This window comes from Oscarella lobularis, chromosome 16 (assembly GCF_947507565.1).
Source record: "Oscarella lobularis chromosome 16, ooOscLobu1.1, whole genome shotgun sequence".
Lineage (NCBI taxonomy): Eukaryota > Metazoa > Porifera > Homoscleromorpha > Homosclerophorida > Oscarellidae > Oscarella > Oscarella lobularis.
In genome coordinates this window covers 2,286,810-2,305,148 of record NC_089190.1, presented here as the reverse complement: position 1 = coordinate 2,305,148, position 18,339 = coordinate 2,286,810, and the positions used below count along the sequence as shown (strand labels likewise).

Sequence of the window (18,339 nt, the reverse complement as noted above, 5' to 3'; positions counted from 1 at the left end):
CTCCTCAGATGTAACGTTGCGCTAAAGCGATCAACAGGTTTGACTGGTCGAGTCCACGCCCCCTCCCTTTCCCTTACACACGTGATCATGCGCCTTGGTCTTGTTCTATTCGGTGCTGGCCGCGCCGGTACGATACACTTGAACAACGTCGCGAGAAATCGTCGAATCGATCTTCTCTACGTCGTCGAGGATGATATTGCAAAAGCGGAGAAAGCGCTCGAATCGACGGGGATAGCGACGGCTAAAGTGGTCGATTCGAGGTGCACGGAGGACGTGCTAAGCGACAGTGCCGTGCAATTCGTTATCGTTGCGACTCCGACCCACACGCACGAGAAAATCGTCCGCGCGGCATTGCACGCCAAAAAAGGCGTTTTTTGCGAGAAGCCTATAGCGAAATCGATCGACGCGGTCGTACAAATCTACAACGAAGCGGCTCGAGTAGGCAAGCCGCTTTTCTGCGCATTCCAGCGTCGATTCGATCCCAATTTCGTCGACGTACGCGATCGCATGCGCAAAGGCGAAATAGGAAAACTGCACGTGATCAAGACGTGCAGTCGCGATTCGCCGTCGCCGTCGATCGAATACGTTCGCACATCGGGCGGCTTTTTCGTCGATTCGAGCGTCCACGACATCGATTTAGTGTGCTGGATCGTCGGCGAATTGCCAATAACCATCCAAGCCCAAGCCCACGCATTTCGACGGGACATTGCAGACGCCGGTGACGTCGACACGATTGCCATAGTGATGAAGTTCCCGAGCGGAGTCATCGCTCAAATCGATATGAGTAGATATTCTTCATACGGTTATGATCAGAGAATTGAGGTTCATGGAGACAAAGGCATGATAATAGCTGCCAATGCAAAACGCAGCACTGTCACCCGTTTTTCTCCTCTCGGAGAATGTTCTGATGTGCTCCTACACTCATTTCCTCAGCGATACCAATATGCCTATGAAAATGAATTAGATCATTTTGTCGACGTTATGCTGGGTGAAAAGGAATTGATTTCGACAAAAAAGGATGCCGTTGCTGTCATGAAAATTGCAAAAATTTGCGAGGAGTCGTATCAAACCAGCAAAGTCATCAAATTTCAAGCAGAATTTTGAACAGTTATTTCTGACTCTGCAAAACAGAGATGGTGTCTTTATTAATTCAAATTATTTTTTGTGTGATTTTTGGTATTGGAGCATATAGTTAGCTATGCTTGCCACAATTTCATCCTTCGTTTTATTCTGACCGTAATACTCTGTACACACACCCTCAGGGTTCACCAAATACATAATGATGCTATGATCAACCTAGAACAACAAAATAAAATAATAATGATTATTTATTTATTTATTTATTTATTTATACAATATAATCGTTGTCTTCGTCTGCTGGACCCTTGCTGAAATATACTCGATATGCTTTTGTCACTTGGCCTATTGCTTCGCTGCTTCCCGTTAGGCCAATCAAACGCGGATGAAAGTCTAATTGCACAAGCACTTAGTATAGAAAGTTCTACGTATTTATTTTCTCTCTGCCTTTGAGATATTCCTTGATTGCCGCCGGGTTATCTCGTTCCGGATCGACGCTTATGAAAACTGGCTGGAGTTGATGTATAGCCTCTGATCCTGTCACTTTGTCCAGTTGGTCTTATCCGAGAATTTCGTTAGAAGAGGTACAGTATCTATACCCCCTCTCTCACCTAATTCTTCTACTACGCTCGTCAGTTTTTCCAACTCTTCGGGACATATGTCGGGACAGTGAGTGAATCCGAAGTAAAAGATCGTCCATTTTCCCAGGAAATCTTTCTCCGTCTTCTCCCGTCCGTCCTGATCGACGAGAGCAAATGGTCCACCTAGCGCCGGTTTCCCCAGCGATCGCTGGCGTTCCCGTAGCGCCACTGTGCCATCATACACGTAGAAAAACATTTGTTGTCAATGATGCTCTCGCGCGCCTACCTTCGTCTTTGTCCCGTTTGAGCTTTCGCACGTAAATAAGAGCGCCTCCACCGGCGGCTAGAGACAGTCCCAAAGACATCCACGATATCGGCTGCACGTAGAACAGTAGTCCATGCAAAACGGCTGCCTTTTGAGCTGACTTACGCCTCGTATCGATGAAGACGTTGCCTGTTTACGACACTGCTGCATGGGCATAGACGACAGCTTGTGTAGAAGTCGTCTAGACGAGCGCTGAGCCTGTCTAAGGAGAGCTGCCATTACGTTCGTGTACGGGAAGGACGATAGCCTATATTTAGACTGTAGGCGTGGAATAAAATAACCTCTCAAGCAATGATTGCTCGGCGTGAAATTTAGCTAGAAAAAAATACGTGTTAATACGACATGTCGTGGTCATTGAGCTGGTGCGCCTGACTGCTGTGACGGCGGCTGTAATTCTGCTCAGAACCTCGTTGCAGAGTCGTCGATGTTCCTTGAGGTACAGCTTTTCCTTTTGACAATCTGTGAAGCCTATTGGAGACGTCGTATTCCTGCGCTCCTTTTTCGCCGGCCTTTGGATATTGACTCGCACTGCTGTGACGATAATCCCACACCTCTTTGGAAACTTTCTTTTTTGATATGGGATTGCGATCTGGAACTGGATGACTGCTTGGTCTTCTCTCGCTTTCTCGCTGACGTGGTCGTCGTGGCGGCCTTTGAATGCTACTTTCCTCCGTTTCGTCTTCATAAGACTCCTCACTACTGTAGGGTTCCTCTTCCGACTCTCCTTCTTCATCGTATTCAAATTCATCAGAGTTGAATGAGAGCTGGTCTGCTTCGAGTGGAACGTGTCCGTTTCCAGACGGTAATTCCTCGGGCTCAAAGCGAGGATTCGGAAAAGCGTAAGTGGACGCGCCCTGCATCTGTGGAGTGAAGACCGCCGGAGAAGTCATTTGTTTGCCAGCTAAACAACAACAACAACATCGTGATCATAGTTTTAATCTCGTGTGTTATTTTGTACCGGAAAATGATTGCTTTGCCTTTGGTTTAGCCGTGCGATTACACCGCTTATAGCAAAGGAAAGTGATGACGAATAAAATCATCAGCAGAAGTCCGCCAAGTAAACTTGCTATTCCCACGCTTACGATATTCCACTTAAACCAGCCAGGCCAACCGTAGTCGTCTGACAAAAAAAGTATAGAGCTATACTTCGCATACAACGCGCTATTTTCTTACTTTTCTTTGGCTCATTGGAGGGCCCTAAGTATATCAAGTTAATTAAACAAGCACTAAGACTTTTGGTACATCAACTAACCTTGGGTTTGAAGCGACGCCGGTTTCGAAGGAATAACCGAGGCTAAAACGCACACTCAGCATTCAAATGATTTTAGCTAATAATATTTTCAATTTTACCTCGGATAGTGACGGTGACCGTTGCCTGGGAATTGCCGACAATATTATTGGCTATGCAGGTATAGACACCAGCGTCTTCATAAATCGTGTGCGCTATTGTCAGACGACCGTTTGTCAACGTGTAACGCTTGGGATTAGAAAGTGTCTCAATGCTAGCCAGGCTGAGAGAATAGTTCTTGAGATATGACAGAGAAAGGCCACGATTGATTACCTTTTGCCATCCTTTTTCCACAATATCGTTGGAGTTGGAAGTCCTGTAGCTTCACAAAGCAATCCTAGATCATCGTTCAAATTTACTGTCGTATCTTGGGGAATCGATAGAAGTTGAGGAGCCATAGCACCTTCACGCAAAAGCGCCGAATAAAGAAAGCGATTTTTTTACTGGAAATTACTCTAACCTGGCAATATGATCGTCGCTGATGTTTCAACTCGCCCAACAGCCCCATTGGCTTGACACGTATAATACCCCATGTCGTCTCGTATTAGAGAACTTATCGTTAGACTCCCAAGTGGAAGGAGTCGAATTTTCGATGTGAAATTTAGTGGCACGTTGTCCTTGAGCCAAGCGATTGTAGCTGGCGTTCCGCTTGGATCGATTTCGCACTCCAAGAGCACCGTGCCTCCTATGCTCGGTTTCTGATTGGTCGGCTTTTTGAGAAACATGATTGGATCTAATAAAAAATTAATGACACTCATTTCTAATCCTAAGGATCTTACCTAGGACACTGAGATAAGCTCGAGCTTTAGCAACACTATGAAAATTGGAAGCAAGGCACTCATAAAATCCGCTATCGGATTTGACTAAATTTGAGACTGTGAGACTTCCATTGGCATTGATCACCGCTTTGCTACAAGAGGTCATCATGCAGTCCACTTCTTTTATGCATGGTATGATCAACGTACTCTGCTGGAAGATCTCCTGTTTGCTTTTCCCAAATGATAGCTGGAGAAGGCCTTCCGACAACCACGCACGAAAATGTAACGACGCTCCCTTCGGCGACAGTTTCATTTATCGGACCAATAGCAATGAAGGGATTAAAGCGATCTAAATATATATATATGGATTAATTTCTTTACTGATTAATCATTCTGCTTACAATTGACAGATACAAAAGCAGATACTTCTTTTGTATCATTCCCACTCGTTGCCACGCAAATGTAATATCCTTCATCCGTCTTCTTTACAAATGGCAAGACGAGGCTTCCATTCACTTCTGCAGTCAGTAAACGATTCTGAGCACCCTTTCTCCAATGAATGACAGGAGATGGACTGCCAATAGCAGAACAAGGCAAAATCACCGTAACGCCTTCTTTCACAGTAACCGACTGGGGTGAACGAGTAAATTGCACCACCCCTGAAAAGAAAATAATAGACGAATATTACAAGAAACACTACGCATGCAACTACCTGATACTAGATGTGGAATTGTGCAGTAAAGCACAGCAGCAAAACAGAGCATCGATCGTCGCAGCAAGACAACGCCCCAAGTCCTCACGTGATAACATAAACAAAGCGGCACGTAATTTACATACAGTCTAAAATTAGGATCAAATATCGTCATCTTCGTCGTCGTAATCGTAATCGTCGCTATCTTCCTCACTAATTGTTTCCCGTCGTCGCTGACGATCGGACACGAAACTACGTCGCAATGACGTCACTTCAAAAACTCGACTCATTCGAATATTATTCTGCAGCGAGACGACGTCCTCATGTTCGGGGCCCCACTCCTCCGGCTCCTCGAAGGGATCTCCGGACATCATACGAGTCAACGTCGAGTACCGTTCCACTTCTCGTTCCGCTTCTTTTGGTCGTTTCCCTCTGCCGCCTCCGATGCTAGCCGGCGTCGAGGCGGCACTTGCACTCGGAATGGAATCGAGTTCTCTCACTTGTCTTTGCAACGTCGATTCGATGTCGTCCAAGTCGCCGTAGCCGGGATTGATGGTGTGACGATTTCCGCCCATGGGATTCGACGGCGAAAACGACGATTTGCCGCCGAGACTCATGCTACCGCGTTTAGCAAAATTAAAACTCACCGGTCGCGACGCATAATCGTATTCGGATAGAGGCATATTTGAAGAGCTGCTAAACGGACGATCCATTCCAAAGCCCATCATGTGACGATCGCTGTCCCACGACGGTCTCATACCCAAAGCGGTCCACATATTATCGTCGTAGTCTTCACGTCGTAGTCGTTCTAAAGAGACACTATATAGAATTCTTTTTGTTTTTGTTTTATGTACTTCGTCGTCTTCTATATGAAGGCCTTGAATGATAGGTCTTTCTTCGGCCCGTGCAACAGCAGACGATTCCCCCGATTGTTATCGTCACAACGAGAATGACTGCGGCTATGATGATACCGGTAATAACGGGAGTTATTGCCGGTTTAGAAGTGGGCTCGGCGGGAGTCGGATTCTCTTCTGCAAAGGTCCAAAATTAATACTTTTAATTCCTTTGTTGTACGTACTAATTGAGATTGTTATACTGGCGCTTGTCACTCCCATAATGTTCGATGCCTTGCACGTATAAACGCCCGATTCCTCAGCCGAGACTTCGGAAATTTCGCTACTTACAAGAGATTTTACTAAAACCGTGTCCAAATTGCTGCAGATAAAAGATTGGACTTCCTATCAAAATTCTCTCCGATCTCTCGAACTTACTTGTTATTGTGAGTCCACGCGAAAACGGGCGAAGGTGCACCCGAAGTGGTGCATCGAACGGAAACGGGATCAACGCCGAAACTTTCAATCTTCGGCGTAGTGGGAGCACTCAAATCTTAATAAAAAAAAAGAAGAAAAAATCCCCGTCGAATATTTTTTATTTTATTTATTACTTGGAATGAGTATGGCTGCTGATGCTGATATGACTCCTCTCGTTGTCGTCGCTCTGCACGTATAAATAGCCACGTCATCCAAGTTGACGTTGTACTTCGTGAGAAGTCCCGTGTCTTTATTGACAGACGTATCGCGTCCCGGTATCAAAAGCGTGTCTCCTTTGAGCCACTCATACGTAGCCCCAGTCGAAGGTGTAGCCGAACAGGAAAGAGTAGCAGTGCGCCCGAGGTTTACCGTTATATTGTGGGGAGTCAGAACGAATTTAGGAGGAGCTGAAATATCAGATTTTTTATAAGAAAAATTCACTTTTTTTCTATGTACGTACGTGCAACTGATAGATACGAAGACGCCGATTTGACGACTCCTCCGTCGGCGCTCACAATGCACAGATACCATCCCTCGTCCTCCAACTTCACATCCGTTATAGTCAAGTCTCCATGACGAGCGACGATTCTATCCACGAGCAAATAAAAGAAGATACTCAATCGCCGTCTCATTATACTTGCCTGTTTGAGAAGGCTTGCCCGTTTCCTCGTCTGAATTGATAGATGGGGTGAACGCTCGCCGGCGCTTCGCATTCGATCGTCGCAACGGCGCCAAGATTCACCGTTTGGTTCTGGGGCCGTCGAATGAAGTCCCAGCACGCAGCTGGACCAGCTAGAAACGCCCAGATTCGAAAACTGCAAGAGGCGACGTGGAATCAAAGTAATACGAATCAAAATGAGAAGTAGAAAGGCAAAGGACATCGTGAAATCGACACGGACGATTTCTTCTTCTAAAACAGAGCCAAACGACTCAGAAACAGGTTTGGAGGATCACTCTACGTCACGTGCTGACCTTGTAGATTGGAATTCATTATCCATCCTACATTTATAAGTTATGTATACTATATATTCTTATAATCACGCTTTCACAGTTAATATTGAGTTTAAAAATGAGATTAGATAGATACATGGTCTAATTCTCTGGTACTTTCAAGCAGGATTCTTTGCTGGCTTCATCATCCAGACTTTTCTGTCTCAATCGATAATTCCAGTTGAGACACTCGGACAAGCTACGAAACCAGTCAGTCAAATGATCTCCCTTGGTTACGCAAGGAAGAGGCCACTTTGACGACGTAACAAGAATACTAAGAAAAGAAAATTAAACTATTTATTTATTTATTTATATAATTTGCCTGTCTCCTTGTTTGATTTCCTGTCGATTTCTGCCGTCGAACGACGCCCAGGCCGTGTGACGACTATCGTCGGCAACGCAAATCTAAAACTTTAATTATCACCATAGCAACAATGCGTTGTCACAAAAAACGAACTTTGATGCTGACTCCCGATGGAACGAGAATGGGTCGAAACGACAACGAATGAGGACAAATTGGCGCGAGAATAATCGCGGGGACGCTCGGATGAACCATGGAGCTTCCAGCGGCCGCAGAATAAGCCGTACTTCCGGTCGGAGTAGCAACAATCAAACCTAGCAAAAAAACTCAATAATTCAGAAACTATTTCTTAATTATTTACCGTCTCCTTGAACAACTGTTACCAAATTGTCGTTTAGATACACGTTTAGATTCGATAGATAAGGAGAGGGACCGCGATCAATAACCAATTCATTTAACACCTAAAAAAATTTTACCCACCTGCTCATTCTTTCTCTACTCTACTTACAAGCGCTTCCTTTTTTGAAGCAGTTAATTGCTTGACAACAGGCGCGGCCTGACTAAAGGACTCTGATCTTTTCTGAATAAAGTACTGTTTTCGATGACGTGGAGCTACATCGCTTTTCACGAGACAGTGCAATCGAAGTCGCAACGTCAGTCTCGCATCACCTAAGTAAGAGCTCTATCTAATGCCTCTTAGATACAGACAAGTAGGAAATGACCTAACCATCAATGACACTTGATATCGTTTTATCGTAGCTGTCAAATGAGAATGGTGTGAGGAAGCCAAGGGAGCCCAAGTGGAATCCAATCAGAGGTGGAACGCTCGACTAAATTTCGAGCAGAATCAAAAAAGAGAGGCCCCACTACTCCCCCTTATACTAGTCTCACCGGAAATAAAGAGGAAGCGTATAAGAGAGTCCCGTCTCCCCCCAAACAAACAATAAAATCGATTTTATCCTTTAGTTCGTCTTCGCCTATGAAAAGCGGAAATAGAAAAGAGGACAAAGGGGGCCCCCCTTTCGGTAGACATGCCGTGGATCCACGTGTGAAGTCTTTCGCAGTGTTTCTGAAACTTCTGATCGTCGGCAAGCTCTTCTTCGTCGAGAACCGAAGATTCGACGTAAACCGACATGTTTTTTTCCTAGGGGAGGGGAGGGGAGGGAAGAGGCACGTATTTTCCCTATACGAGAACGCGCGAAGTCTCTCTACGTCGTGTAGCCACGATATGAGCTTTTTGAAGCAGCACGTGACCGTTCTGTCGCGAAATTTCTTGATGACAAGAACCGATTTGGGTTTTTGCGTCCATTTCACGTGATAACCGAGCGGACGATGAACGTTCGCTTCGGCGGCGTGACAAGAGCCGTTCATAGCGTCGCTTAAAAGCGAAAAAGAGGACGACAGTGAATGGGGAAAGGGGTCACACAAGTATGAGTTCCGCTTTTCGTGGGTGTGGTCGGAGAGAATGCATGGAGGCGTGAACTCGCGAGACAACATACCGTGAAACGGACTACATATGTATATGTGTACGCGCCGATCCCTCGATTACCTTTCTGCTTCGCGGAGGCACGCTTTCGGTCCAAATCTGTCTGTCGCGAGAAGTTTCTCCGTTCGCTGGCGCGACGATTCCGCTCTTTACAGCACCAGTCATTACCATCAGCTAGAAAACTCTATTTTACTTCGTTTCCGCATCGCCCGCTTCGTTTCGATCACTCATTGAAGCCGAATCGACGAAAGAAAAAAAACGTCGTAAGACAATGAGTCGAGATTCCCTTTTAGCGTGCTAGGTGGTAAATGACGTAGAACAACAGACACAAGAGAAGACAACGCGACACAAGTTCATCACCATCATCAACGTTTCTTAGGCATTGTAGCTCGTCGAAGAGACACTTCCGCCGTGACCAGTCCAATTGGTGTGAGTGAATTTTCCTGGAGCAGTGAGAAGCTCGTACGTGTGAGCACCAAAATAGTCTCTCTGAGCTTGAATTAGATTGGCAGGAAGACACTCTGACCTAAAAAGAAAAATCAATAAAATCAATAAAATTAATAATCATTACCTGTATCCGTCGTAGAAAGCAAGAGCAGTGCTAAAGCAAGGTGTTGGAATTCCAAGAGTCACTCCAAGAGAGACGACTTTGCGCCAAGAAGCCTACACACATATATATAGGATAGATCGTTGATTTGCTCCCCCCCCCCCCCCCCCCCCCCCTTAGTGTGTTTTACCTGGGAATTGTGAATAGCTGCTTTGAAAAAATCGTCAAGGAGGAGATTCGACAAGCTGGGATTCTTGTCGAACGCTTCTTTGATATTTCCCAAGAAGCGACTAAAAAGAAATAAATAAATTAATTAATTAACCCTAGCCGAGTCCACACCTCCTGATAATGCATCCGCCTCTCCACATGAGAGCAATGGAGCCATAATTCAACTCCCAACCATATTCCTTAGCCGCTTCTCTCAGCAGCATAAACCCTTGAGCATATGAAATGATCTTGGACGCATACAGAGCCTAAGGACAAAGCAACAAACTCCCCACACTCACACAGAGGAAAAAACCCAAACTAACCTGTCTGATGTGTTCTACCATTTCCGCTTTGTTCCCCTCAAATTTGACTCCACTTGGCCCCTTCAAACTCCCACTCGCCTTCACCCTTTCGTCCTTCAAAGACGAGAGACAGCGAGCAAACACAGATTCCCCTGAAAAAAAAAAACATAAAAAAATCAATAGACATAAACATTGATTCTCAAACCAATAAGAGTAACGGGAATTCCCATATCCAAAGACGAAATGGCAGTCCATTTACCCGTTCCTTTCTAAGACAAAAACTATGTATTTTCTCCCTTATGTTTATATATAGACTCTGTTTGCCTGTCCAGCGGCATCTCGTATCTTTCGAACGAGTGGAACTCCGTCTGTGTCCTTGTAGGCCAAAATTGCCTGAGTGATTTCAATGAGGAAGGAATCGAGTTCTCCTTTGTTCCATTCGCCGAAGACGGCGCTCATTTCGTCTTCCGACATTCCGAGCGCGTCCTTCATCAAATGATACGCTTCGCAAATCAACTAAACATTATTCAAATAAATAAATAATTAATTAATTAATTATTATTAAGGACCTGCATGTCTCCGTATTCGATTCCATTGTGGACCATCTTCACGTAATGCCCCGCTCCGTCTGCGCCAACCTAAATCCCCCAAAACCCATTCATTAAATTTTTAAACTCAATTTTATTTTACCCAATCACAGCATGGCTCTCCATTCACTTTGGCCGAAATTCCCTGAAAGATTGCCTTCACGTGAGGCCTCAAAAAAAGCACAAAAAATAAATAAATAAATTTTTAATTATTATGTTCAATGTACCAAGCTTCTTTGGCTCCTCCTGGCATAAGAGAAGGGCCATAGCGCGCGCCATCTTCTCCCCCTGACACGCCGCTTCCGACAAAGAGAAGTTTCTTCGACTCCAAATACTTTGCTCGGCGCTAAAGCCACGCATTGGAATCAATGAAAGAAGAGAGAAGAAAACATTGCCTACTATAGAATCATTATATTGCGAGTTTCCTCCATCGATAATGATATCTCCTTCTTCCAGCAAAGGAACCTAATAAAAAATCAATAATTTAAATCGAAGTACAGGTTTATAGATAATACCAATGTGTCAATGAATTTATCGACGGCATCGCCAGCTTTGACAAGCATCATCACCCTTCTTGGTTTTTTGAGTTTTCCGACCATTTCTTCCATCGAATGAGCTCCAATAACCTTCGTACCTAAAAATCTATAATAATTATCTTGATTTTTTTTCGGGTCTTCTCTTACCCTTAGCTTCTTTCGCAAGAAAATCGTCAACTTTGGAGACGGTTCGATTGAAAGCGCACACCTTCGGAGCAAAATTAGCCAATGGGATGCGAGATAACCAAGGGCGTGGCGTGACGTCATTACGCCCGGACGCCGGAAGAAAGGACCGGTCGACGAGCGAAAGCGCGACGCCAACGCGCGACTTACGACGAATCCGTGATCGTTCATGTTGAGAATGAGATTTTGACCCTAGACGAAGCAAGACGAGATAAACGATCTTCTCGAGGCCCATACGAGGGAAAAAAACAACGAAGACGTGCTGCTTTGGTTCCTGCTTACCATGACGGCGAGTCCAATAAGTGCAATATCGGCTCTAGAAGGCGAGAAAAAAAAGTAGAGCAACGGGTGGTGTGAGGGGAGCGCATTTTGCGGCGGAGAAACGAGCAAGTGGCATCAGCGTTTCGCCTTACTTTTGCTCGGCCATTCTGCTGCAGCAAAGTCTACGTGACGAAGAGTTCTCTTGGAAGGCGAGCAGGCGGATGCGCAAAAGAGCTGCGAGAGCATGCGTAAAGCTCGCCGAATCCGGGACGCCCTTTCCATTCCAAACGAGGAGCATCATGTGCGCTGCAGTGTCCAATCAGCAAGCGTGTCAACTTGCATACGACGGAAAATTGGAAGAATTGGAAGCTCTGCTCGTAGCGAGACCTCGCGATGCTCGCATTGTCGATCAAGCAAGTCCAGACCGAAGATCACGTGCCGAAACACGCGCGATCGTCTACGTAGGATCAACGAATGCCCTTGCATTGGGCGTGTTCTTCAGGACGAGAAAAAATCGTCGATTACCTACTTCGTTTGGAAGTCCCTATCGACGCAAAAGACGATGTTAGTTAATTAATTAATTAATTAATTAATTAATTGTGTCACGTGACCATTTTTAAGGCTCTCTGGACTCCGTTAATGATTGCTTCGTCTGCCGGCCATCTTGGAATTGTCGAGAGTTTATTGAAAAATTCCTCCTCGGCTGTTGCCATGGTGAATGAGCAAAACGAAGCCGGCCAGACGTCGTTGCATTATGCGGCGTCGAAAGGAAATTGCAACATCGCTGAAAAGCTAATTAGTCACGGAGCAGATACAAATGTAAGAGATCGCCACAAAGCTACTCCACTACACAGAGCAGCTTCAAGGCAAGAGCAAAAAATTGGGAAGAAAACAGTATCTCATTTTTTTTTCAGAGGACACGCTAAATTGGTCGAGATATTGTTGGAGCACAAGTCGCATGTTAATGCAACGGACAGCAATGGAGATACCCCACTGTAATAGACCCCCTAATTTAAATTAATCTTATTTATTTTCTTTTTAGGCACCTTGCCTGTGAAAGTGACTTTGGTCATATAGCTCATCTCTTGGTTAAGACTGGGGCCCAAGTCAAACTCCAAAATAATGTAAGAAAGAAGAAGAACTGCACTACATATGATGATATCGTTATTTTTTAGGAGGAGAATTGCCCCCTCGATTTAGCCACTCCAAATTTGGCACAATCACTCGCCCAAGCAGCAGGATTAACCAATTAGATATCTAACTAGACATTATCACATACACCGACACTCATGAAACAAAATTCAACTGTAGCTCTAAACTAATACTTATCTTATTCTATTATTTGTTGCCTTGTAACGCTGGAGAATTCGTAGTTGAGGTGCCGCCGCCGCCGCCGTTTCCTGACTGGGGCCCCCCTCCTCCTATTCCTCCTCCCCCAGCCATTGCCTGGAGACTGAAGCCAGAGGCGCTGCCGCTGCCGACACTGTCGCCACTGTCTAGCGATTTGAGAAGCTTGAAAAGACCTGCCGCTTCGCGAATGCGACTGAATTCGATGCAAAACGCTTGGACTTCAATGAAGAGATCCTATTGAAAATCAACATTATTTTTTATATATATATGTTTGTTTATCACTTTAATGTCGATAATCTTATTTCTGATGAGCGACTGAAGAAAGACGCAAACCTAAAAAAAAAGATGAATAATTATTTCTTTTCTCTCTAAGGATTGTGCTACACTGTACCAATCTGACTAATCGGTTCTGCATGTACTTGTCTTTGATTGTCTCGCATTTCGATATGCAATTGCAGATGTATAACTGAACAAATTCCTTCGGAAGTTCAACAGCCTTAATTAAAAAAACAATATTAATAATTAATAATTAGATGCTATTGGACAGCACAGTTGTCAGCCGATTGACAACTTCCATCGAATGAAGAGACATGTCCATATTCACCAAAACAGAATAGTATCTAAAATACAAAATAATTGAATCTGCTAAATAAATGACGTCATAAAACTATCCTACTCTGCTATTTGATTCGATGACATCAATTTAAGAAGAACCTCTATGGCTATTAATGGATTATTTTCCACCAAATCAGGCAGCTATAAAAGACACTATGTCTAAATATTTCAATTAATTGATTTTTAATTTTGCCTTGGCCGGAGTGAGTCCCATGTGGTAGACCAACTTAGAATCATTTTCGAGCTCACCCAACACTTGCTACAATCAAGGATCCACACCCCCCTGATGATTTTTTTCTTTCTCACGTGATTACCTGTTGTTGCTGTAAGACTAAGGGTCCCTTGAAAGCTTTTGCCATCAACTTTCTCACTTCGACTCCTACCAATAAAAGGTATTTATCTATTTAATTATTTCATTGGGGTTCTATTCTCTCGCCTGCACTATTGCTTATGCACATTGACGTATCCCATTCTGGGAGAAAGGTGTTCTCACTAGGATTCAACCACAAAACCTACACACATATCAACAGTTATATATAAAAAGAAAGAAGTTTAGTTCTGGACCTCGTCATCGGATAAATGAAGAGGAGGAGCGGGACGAACTAACGTTGGTTGAAAGGTAATATCAGCACCAGTGTCCGGATCTAGAGAAAAGAACCCCCCAAAACTAGAGATCTCGAAAAGAGACTAAAACAAATTTCGACTGACCACATAAAACGGCTTCAGCTACTTGCCCCGATGATGACACTTCAGCAGGACTAAAGAAAAGCAATCAAGCTTCGATACTAAATAACACTTATTTACCTCATTTCAAGGGAAACGGGATCGGGTAAAACGGAAGGTGCACCGATACAGGGTTTAGGAAGAATTTCTATTTGACGTTCCAGTAGCATTTTTCTCACGTGACCATAATCAGTAGGCTATACATGCAATTCCTCTCTTTTCCCCCCTCAAAAGACGTATTACTCACCGGAACTTCAGTAAGAGAAATGGCTCGCGGAGTTTTCTTAAATAACTACAAAGGAGAATACAGGTACTGTAGTGGAAATAGCTACACTTGTCCGACTAACCTCTCTTGGTGCAGTCGTTACGAGTTGAGATAGAAAATTCTTCTCTGCAGGAGACGGAAGTGAAGACAGAGACAAACCGGGTACTTTATCGCCATCGGTCTTAATTAATCAAAATAAATCTAATTAATTAATTAATTAATATTTTTTGCCTACGACGAGAAATTCGGCGAAAAAGGGAGCGAATGGATGCGACGACATCAAATCGGTTTTGTACATGTCGTATAAAATGAAAATTGCCCCAATTCTTTGGGCGGGGCCAGGTAGAAGATCTTTGTCGGTCAATAAGAGTATCTGGCAAGACGGAACGTTATTTTTTGCAGCGAATCTTCTATTTTTCGTGCCATGGCGCTGCCGATTTTGAAATAGTCCGATCGATTGAAGTTGCGATGAAATGTCGATCCGACCGCTTCGAGGCTCGCTGCACCCATCGCCTCTTCGGTCAGAATCCTGTAAAAGAGCTCTCTAGAAAAAGCTTCGCTCGCAAAACGACTGCAAACGTTAGAAGTGTGCTGAGATCTTTAGGAGGGAGACTCATTGTTACGATGGCTAACGCACGCTAGGCTACCTCCAGCAAGAATGTTGATTTTCGTTTCGTTGTCCTTTCTTTGGCTCTCGACAGCGGCGACGAAAGCCGAGATGAAAATTTCAAAATATTACAACGACAAAATAACGACAGTAGACAATCTTCTCCCCGAATCGGCTCTAATCGGTTTGTCCGATTTCGTCGCTCATTATTCGACGTGGATCTATCAGCGTCACGATCCTCGACGGCGCAACGAACCCATCTCACAAGCGACGTCCAACGGAGCAAACATCCAATGGCTATCTCACCTCAATGTATCACTTTTCGAGGAAACTCAAACATGGGATTATCTTCGGGATGCGGTCCCTGACCACGCCCCCGCACAAAGTTATAGACCCTATTCGGTCTCTTCCTTTCTCGTGCGCCGTCTCGATCCCCATCGACTCAGCGACGACGAATGTCGTCATAGCGACGATCTAATTGGCGTTCTCTTTCTGACGCGAGGATGGCTTAAGAATGATTACGGGGAACTTTTGTTATCGGATTCCAATGGGGGCGTGGCCGCTTCCTTTATGCCTTATAGAGGACGCGTTGTTTTTTGGCAGTGCGACGTTCCTTTTGTATTTCGACCCCCCGGAATGGCTTACAAGCAAGGACAGTATGGAATTCTACTGAAATTGACGCGGAGTGACGTCGTCTATCGAAGCGGTCTAAAACACTATGAGGAAATTGAAAAATTGTATCGTGCTTACAATTTTCTTGAATTTCCCCTTCCGATGACTAATGATGACGTCAAAGATGAGATGAATCTTACTCTACATCTAACCCGGAAGTATAAGGATAGATTCGGTCGTGGCATCGCTGTTTATGATAATATCTTGAATGAGGACGAATTGGATGAGCTGAGATCTTATCTGGTCGACTATCACGATACCTATCATTATCAGATACATGACGAAAGCACGGAAGAAGACAGTGACAACGTCCAATGGGTATCCGGACTTCCAGTAAGAACCTAAAAAATTAATAATAATAATAATAATAATAATAATAATAATCAAATTGTGTATTTATTTTAAGACTTCCCTCTTTCTGAGAAGTCGTCTGTGGCTTCTCACCCAGAAAATCGCCGCTCATCTAAGCAACGAAACCGGCTGGTTTCCCTACGACGTCGCTCTCAATATCATCCGCTCCGTCGACTACACGCGCATTCACAAAGACTGCGACGACAACGAGAACGAACTCACCCTACTCATCTATCTCAATCCCAACTACAGCGTCAATGATCACGGCGAAACGGTTTTCCTCGAGGAGATTCCTCAATCGACGCCAATTTCACCCGGAAATGAAGTCTATGAATTGATAGCGGCCGTGCGATCTCGCTACGGGCGCTTTTGCATATTCAACGGCGGTATACCTCATTCAGCGAGACCTCCGAGTATTGAATTCGTCGGAGCGCGATACACATTCGCCGTCAAATTATCGAAAAGTATTCAAATAGCCAAAGCAAAATCTCTCCAGGAGGTATCTCTTACCTTATACCTATTTATTTATTTATTTATTTATTTATTTATAGATTCTTGAAGGTGGCTATAGTCGTAGTCATCGCGAGATTAGCGGCGCTATGAAGGAACTTCATGATCAGTTACTGGAAGGAATCGATGAGGAAAACCGACTTCCGCCTCTCGATTTTCTCGCTGAACAACTCAACATTCAATCTGACCTACTTCTAAAAGAAAGATACGAGAAACGAATACGCGCTCTCCAATATTTTAAAAAATTCGTCGACTAATTGATTTATGTATTTATAATTCGTTGTGGGATAAATTCATTGGCTCATCATCGTCATCTTCCATCTTTCCTGAGGCACCGTAGGTATTAATTTCTCCTGGTGGTGCTTCAATGTGCTGCTCAAATATTTCTACTGAAACTCCATTCACTTCGTCTCGCGTAAGATAGCCGTTTTCATCGACATCAAGAGCAGAAAATCCCTTAGGACATATACAATTATATTTATCTATTATTTGTATCATAGTACTTGGACGTTTAGTAGTCGTTTTCCTGTATGTTCGTGCTATGAAAAAATGTACGTGGGGAAAAAGATTCACGGGTGTTCTTACAATAAGAAGTGGGTGCATCTCTTCGAATGTCATTCTCTCGCCTTTATGTCTACCTATCATTTCAGCGACATAAAATCTGAAATCACTATTTAATTAATTTATTTCCAGCTCCAAATTTTCTGAACCTGATTTGAGAACCAGGAGTGAAATGACAATCGCTCAACGTCAAGACGTTCTTCTCGCCATCTAAAATAACTATGACGCAGGCAGTTCATTTAATTAATTAATTAATAATAGATATTACTTTGACAATCAGACCGATTGAAGCGATCAAAAGGCGTCCACCATATATTAACAGCTAAATTACGTTCAAGCGATTTCACATAGTGAAACCATCTAGCATGACCAATAACATATATATTTATATATATATCTCCTCATTGATGTGTACTTGTATGGAACGTAGACGCAATCTCCAGGACGAGTGACAGCTGTCCACCAGGGAACATTTTGAAATTGAGGAAATTCAATCATGTCAACTGCGTCTACATTGACACTGCTAAAATCTCCTTCCATGTGATCAATCACGTCATGAAAACCAGGTACCTACAGATTAAATAATTGATTAATTAATTAATAATTGACGTCATACTGTTTTATTAATAAAAATCCATTCTTTTGTTCCAGATACTTGGCAGTTGAGATTTTCGACAGTGTCAAAATGAAAAGAAGATTTCGTTCCTCCGCTGCTAAACCACATTCCAAAATCTTGAAATGTCGTCAAAAAACCGCCGCAGGATAAACAGGAGAGAAGAGGAAATTCCTCTTGCATCGAATCCGGCAAAGTGTCAATCAAATAAAATTCAGACCGATTGTACTCTTCGAGAAAATCCGAAAAGACGTAAGGACGCGCGTGCAAATCACGATTCTCTTGCTTGCTAAAATCCACTCTTACAACGGCGTCGCCGTGACGAATTCTAAAAAAAATAACGAACGTTACATGTAGGAATTCCGACGAGAAATTCCCTACTTCAAATAGTCGTCTGTCCATTTTTCGAGCGGGAACGATGAGCGCAATGCATTTCGAAGCAGAACGGGACGACTGGAGTGAATAAAGTCGTTATAGAACGTCTCGCTCGACGGAATCGCGTCGAGTTCCCTAATGGAGCCCTCGCTAGGTTGATGACTTCCCAGAGGCTGAAGGTGGCCTCGAGGAAACTCTCTATCTGCTCTCGATGCGACTAGAAAGACGTACAATGTCAAAAGGAGAGCGAACACCATTTTTTTTATA

At 43.9% G+C, this 18,339-nt stretch overlaps 10 protein-coding genes across 11 annotated transcripts; 3 read left to right on the top strand and 7 right to left on the bottom strand.

Annotated features, from left to right (window-relative positions):
* The first annotated feature begins 51 nt into the window (after positions 1-51).
* Positions 52-1,300, top strand: LOC136196588 (myo-inositol 2-dehydrogenase-like). The gene has a single exon (XM_065986179.1). The coding sequence runs from the start codon at positions 88-90 to the stop codon at positions 1,102-1,104; it is 1,017 nt and encodes a 338-aa protein (XP_065842251.1). The 5' UTR covers positions 52-87; the 3' UTR covers positions 1,105-1,300.
* LOC136196607 (protein SCO1 homolog, mitochondrial-like) lies at positions 1,051-2,216 on the bottom strand. Its single transcript, XM_065986198.1, has 6 exons — positions 2,089-2,216; positions 1,945-2,035; positions 1,689-1,886; positions 1,525-1,635; positions 1,355-1,470; positions 1,051-1,296 (listed from the first exon to the last, which is right to left on the bottom strand). Exons 1-6 carry the CDS (start codon positions 2,200-2,202, stop codon positions 1,156-1,158), a joined length of 771 nt encoding a protein of 256 aa, XP_065842270.1. The 5' UTR covers positions 2,203-2,216; the 3' UTR covers positions 1,051-1,155.
* On the bottom strand, positions 2,213-4,844 carry LOC136196573 (roundabout homolog 3-like). The gene is made up of 11 exons (XM_065986161.1): positions 4,742-4,844; positions 4,431-4,688; positions 4,237-4,378; positions 4,051-4,181; positions 3,732-4,004; positions 3,545-3,674; positions 3,334-3,494; positions 3,236-3,277; positions 3,157-3,180; positions 2,942-3,103; positions 2,213-2,884 (listed from the first exon to the last, which is right to left on the bottom strand). The coding sequence occupies exons 1-11, from the start codon at positions 4,791-4,793 to the stop codon at positions 2,316-2,318; spliced, it is 1,944 nt and encodes a 647-aa protein (XP_065842233.1). The 5' UTR covers positions 4,794-4,844; the 3' UTR covers positions 2,213-2,315.
* Positions 4,845-4,881: 37 nt separating this feature from the next.
* On the bottom strand, positions 4,882-7,119 carry LOC136196568 (leucine-rich repeats and immunoglobulin-like domains protein 1). The gene is made up of 9 exons (XM_065986154.1): positions 7,003-7,119; positions 6,878-6,940; positions 6,672-6,822; positions 6,491-6,618; positions 6,165-6,437; positions 5,992-6,106; positions 5,799-5,935; positions 5,575-5,751; positions 4,882-5,528 (listed from the first exon to the last, which is right to left on the bottom strand). Exons 1-9 carry the CDS (start codon positions 7,019-7,021, stop codon positions 4,882-4,884), a joined length of 1,710 nt encoding a protein of 569 aa, XP_065842226.1. The 5' UTR covers positions 7,022-7,119.
* Positions 7,021-9,134, bottom strand: LOC136196578 (NAD kinase-like). Its single transcript, XM_065986168.1, has 11 exons — positions 9,001-9,134; positions 8,871-8,954; positions 8,534-8,699; positions 8,357-8,465; positions 8,213-8,298; positions 8,049-8,151; positions 7,830-7,990; positions 7,683-7,782; positions 7,478-7,635; positions 7,343-7,425; positions 7,021-7,294 (listed from the first exon to the last, which is right to left on the bottom strand). The coding sequence occupies exons 1-11, from the start codon at positions 9,036-9,038 to the stop codon at positions 7,123-7,125; spliced, it is 1,260 nt and encodes a 419-aa protein (XP_065842240.1). The 5' UTR covers positions 9,039-9,134; the 3' UTR covers positions 7,021-7,122.
* On the bottom strand, positions 9,090-11,692 carry LOC136196572 (6-phosphogluconate dehydrogenase, decarboxylating-like). Its single transcript, XM_065986160.1, has 16 exons — positions 11,583-11,692; positions 11,452-11,485; positions 11,320-11,361; positions 11,134-11,194; positions 10,966-11,084; positions 10,850-10,915; positions 10,678-10,796; positions 10,554-10,620; positions 10,433-10,501; positions 10,188-10,379; positions 10,069-10,132; positions 9,885-10,015; positions 9,694-9,827; positions 9,545-9,644; positions 9,379-9,470; positions 9,090-9,333 (listed from the first exon to the last, which is right to left on the bottom strand). The coding sequence occupies exons 1-16, from the start codon at positions 11,594-11,596 to the stop codon at positions 9,183-9,185; spliced, it is 1,455 nt and encodes a 484-aa protein (XP_065842232.1). The 5' UTR covers positions 11,597-11,692; the 3' UTR covers positions 9,090-9,182.
* LOC136196598 (26S proteasome non-ATPase regulatory subunit 10-like) lies at positions 11,287-12,771 on the top strand. The gene is made up of 6 exons (XM_065986189.1): positions 11,287-11,843; positions 11,896-11,994; positions 12,052-12,296; positions 12,345-12,425; positions 12,473-12,554; positions 12,606-12,771. The coding sequence occupies exons 1-6, from the start codon at positions 11,652-11,654 to the stop codon at positions 12,681-12,683; spliced, it is 777 nt and encodes a 258-aa protein (XP_065842261.1). The 5' UTR covers positions 11,287-11,651; the 3' UTR covers positions 12,684-12,771.
* On the bottom strand, positions 12,497-15,010 carry LOC136196574 (CCR4-NOT transcription complex subunit 11-like). Its single transcript, XM_065986162.1, has 16 exons — positions 14,963-15,010; positions 14,807-14,912; positions 14,619-14,756; positions 14,466-14,564; positions 14,366-14,410; positions 14,200-14,315; positions 14,104-14,153; positions 13,960-14,039; positions 13,832-13,907; positions 13,710-13,774; positions 13,589-13,654; positions 13,457-13,536; positions 13,331-13,400; positions 13,172-13,276; positions 13,063-13,113; positions 12,497-13,014 (listed from the first exon to the last, which is right to left on the bottom strand). The coding sequence occupies exons 1-16, from the start codon at positions 14,998-15,000 to the stop codon at positions 12,769-12,771; spliced, it is 1,431 nt and encodes a 476-aa protein (XP_065842234.1). The 5' UTR covers positions 15,001-15,010; the 3' UTR covers positions 12,497-12,768.
* Positions 15,011-15,029: 19 nt separating this feature from the next.
* Positions 15,030-17,115, top strand: LOC136196569 (uncharacterized). The gene is made up of 3 exons (XM_065986155.1): positions 15,030-15,995; positions 16,069-16,512; positions 16,565-17,115. Exons 1-3 carry the CDS (start codon positions 15,042-15,044, stop codon positions 16,778-16,780), a joined length of 1,614 nt encoding a protein of 537 aa, XP_065842227.1. The 5' UTR covers positions 15,030-15,041; the 3' UTR covers positions 16,781-17,115.
* LOC136196581 (tRNA wybutosine-synthesizing protein 5-like) lies at positions 16,745-18,329 on the bottom strand. 2 transcript variants are annotated; one of them, XM_065986170.1, is made up of 8 exons: positions 18,079-18,329; positions 17,701-18,025; positions 17,500-17,654; positions 17,353-17,444; positions 17,234-17,303; positions 17,109-17,184; positions 17,027-17,062; positions 16,745-16,979 (listed from the first exon to the last, which is right to left on the bottom strand). In XM_065986170.1, the coding sequence occupies exons 1-8, from the start codon at positions 18,327-18,329 to the stop codon at positions 16,794-16,796; spliced, it is 1,191 nt and encodes a 396-aa protein (XP_065842242.1). In that variant the 3' UTR covers positions 16,745-16,793. The 2 variants fall into 2 exon arrangements, with proteins under 2 accessions (XP_065842242.1, XP_065842243.1); XM_065986171.1 differs by having other exon boundaries at positions 17,234-17,294.
* Between the last annotated feature and the right edge of the window lie 10 nt (positions 18,330-18,339).

Bases quoted from the DNA above. Each gene is read 5' to 3' on its own strand.
- LOC136196607 (XM_065986198.1), bottom strand. From the start codon at position 2,202: ATGGCAGCTCTCCTTAGACAGGCTCAGCGCTCGTCTAGACGACTTCTA. The intron at 1,636-1,688 runs GTGAGAGAGGGG...TTCTCGGATAAG, and splicing joins GAGCGTAGTAGAAGAATTAG to ACCAACTGGACAAAGTGACA. The intron at 1,297-1,354 runs GTATAAATAAAT...TTGTTGTTCTAG, and splicing joins ACGAAGACAACGATTATATT to GTTGATCATAGCATCATTAT.
- LOC136196569 (XM_065986155.1), top strand. From the start codon at position 15,042: ATGTTGATTTTCGTTTCGTTGTCCTTTCTTTGGCTCTCGACAGCGGCG. The intron at 15,996-16,068 runs GTAAGAACCTAA...ATTTATTTTAAG, and splicing joins AATGGGTATCCGGACTTCCA to ACTTCCCTCTTTCTGAGAAG. The intron at 16,513-16,564 runs GTATCTCTTACC...ATTTATTTATAG, and splicing joins AAGCAAAATCTCTCCAGGAG to ATTCTTGAAGGTGGCTATAG.
- LOC136196572 (XM_065986160.1), bottom strand. The intron at 10,016-10,068 runs GTTTGAGAATCA...TTTTTTTTTCAG, and splicing joins AATTCCCGTTACTCTTATTG to GGGAATCTGTGTTTGCTCGC. The intron at 9,334-9,378 runs GTAATGATTATT...TTTTCTTTTTAG, and splicing joins GCTTTCTACGACGGATACAG to GTCAGAGTGTCTTCCTGCCA.
- LOC136196578 (XM_065986168.1), bottom strand. From the start codon at position 9,038: ATGAGTGATCGAAACGAAGCGGGCGATGCGGAAACGAA. The intron at 8,700-8,870 runs GTAATCGAGGGA...TTCGCTTTTAAG, and splicing joins TGCCTCCGCGAAGCAGAAAG to CGACGCTATGAACGGCTCTT. The intron at 7,636-7,682 runs GTAAATAATTAA...TTTTTTTGCTAG, and splicing joins AACAGTTGTTCAAGGAGACG to GTTTGATTGTTGCTACTCCG.
- LOC136196598 (XM_065986189.1), top strand. From the start codon at position 11,652: ATGCGCAAAAGAGCTGCGAGAGCATGCGTAAAGCTCGCCGAATCCGGG. The intron at 11,844-11,895 runs GCAAGTCCAGAC...TCGTCTACGTAG, and splicing joins ATGCTCGCATTGTCGATCAA to GATCAACGAATGCCCTTGCA. The intron at 12,555-12,605 runs GTAAGAAAGAAG...GTTATTTTTTAG, and splicing joins AAGTCAAACTCCAAAATAAT to GAGGAGAATTGCCCCCTCGA.
- LOC136196588 (XM_065986179.1), top strand. From the start codon at position 88: ATGCGCCTTGGTCTTGTTCTATTCGGTGCTGGCCGCGCCGGTACGATA.
- LOC136196573 (XM_065986161.1), bottom strand. From the start codon at position 4,793: ATGCTCTGTTTTGCTGCTGTGCTTTACTGCACAATTCCACATCTAGTA. The intron at 3,675-3,731 runs GTTAGAGTAATT...TTTTGCGTGAAG, and splicing joins AGCGACGATCATATTGCCAG to GTGCTATGGCTCCTCAACTT. The intron at 3,495-3,544 runs GTAATCAATCGT...CTATTCTCTCAG, and splicing joins TGGAAAAAGGATGGCAAAAG to CCTGGCTAGCATTGAGACAC.
- LOC136196568 (XM_065986154.1), bottom strand. The intron at 5,936-5,991 runs GTAAGTTCGAGA...TTTTATCTGCAG, and splicing joins GCGTGGACTCACAATAACAA to CAATTTGGACACGGTTTTAG. The intron at 5,752-5,798 runs GTACGTACAACA...GGACCTTTGCAG, and splicing joins CAGTATAACAATCTCAATTA to AAGAGAATCCGACTCCCGCC.
- LOC136196574 (XM_065986162.1), bottom strand. From the start codon at position 15,000: ATGAGTCTCCCTCCTAAAGATCTCAGCACACTTCTAAC. The intron at 14,316-14,365 runs GTGAGTAATACG...TTGCATGTATAG, and splicing joins TTTCTCTTACTGAAGTTCCG to CCTACTGATTATGGTCACGT. The intron at 13,775-13,831 runs GCGAGAGAATAG...TTTTATTGGTAG, and splicing joins GTGCATAAGCAATAGTGCAG to GAGTCGAAGTGAGAAAGTTG.
- LOC136196581 (XM_065986170.1), bottom strand. From the start codon at position 18,329: ATGGTGTTCGCTCTCCTTTTGACATTGTACGTCTTTCTAGTCGCATCG. The intron at 17,655-17,700 runs GTATGACGTCAA...TTTAATCTGTAG, and splicing joins GGATTTTTATTAATAAAACA to GTACCTGGTTTTCATGACGT. The intron at 17,063-17,108 runs GTAAGAACACCC...ATTTTTTCATAG, and splicing joins AGATGCACCCACTTCTTATT to CACGAACATACAGGAAAACG.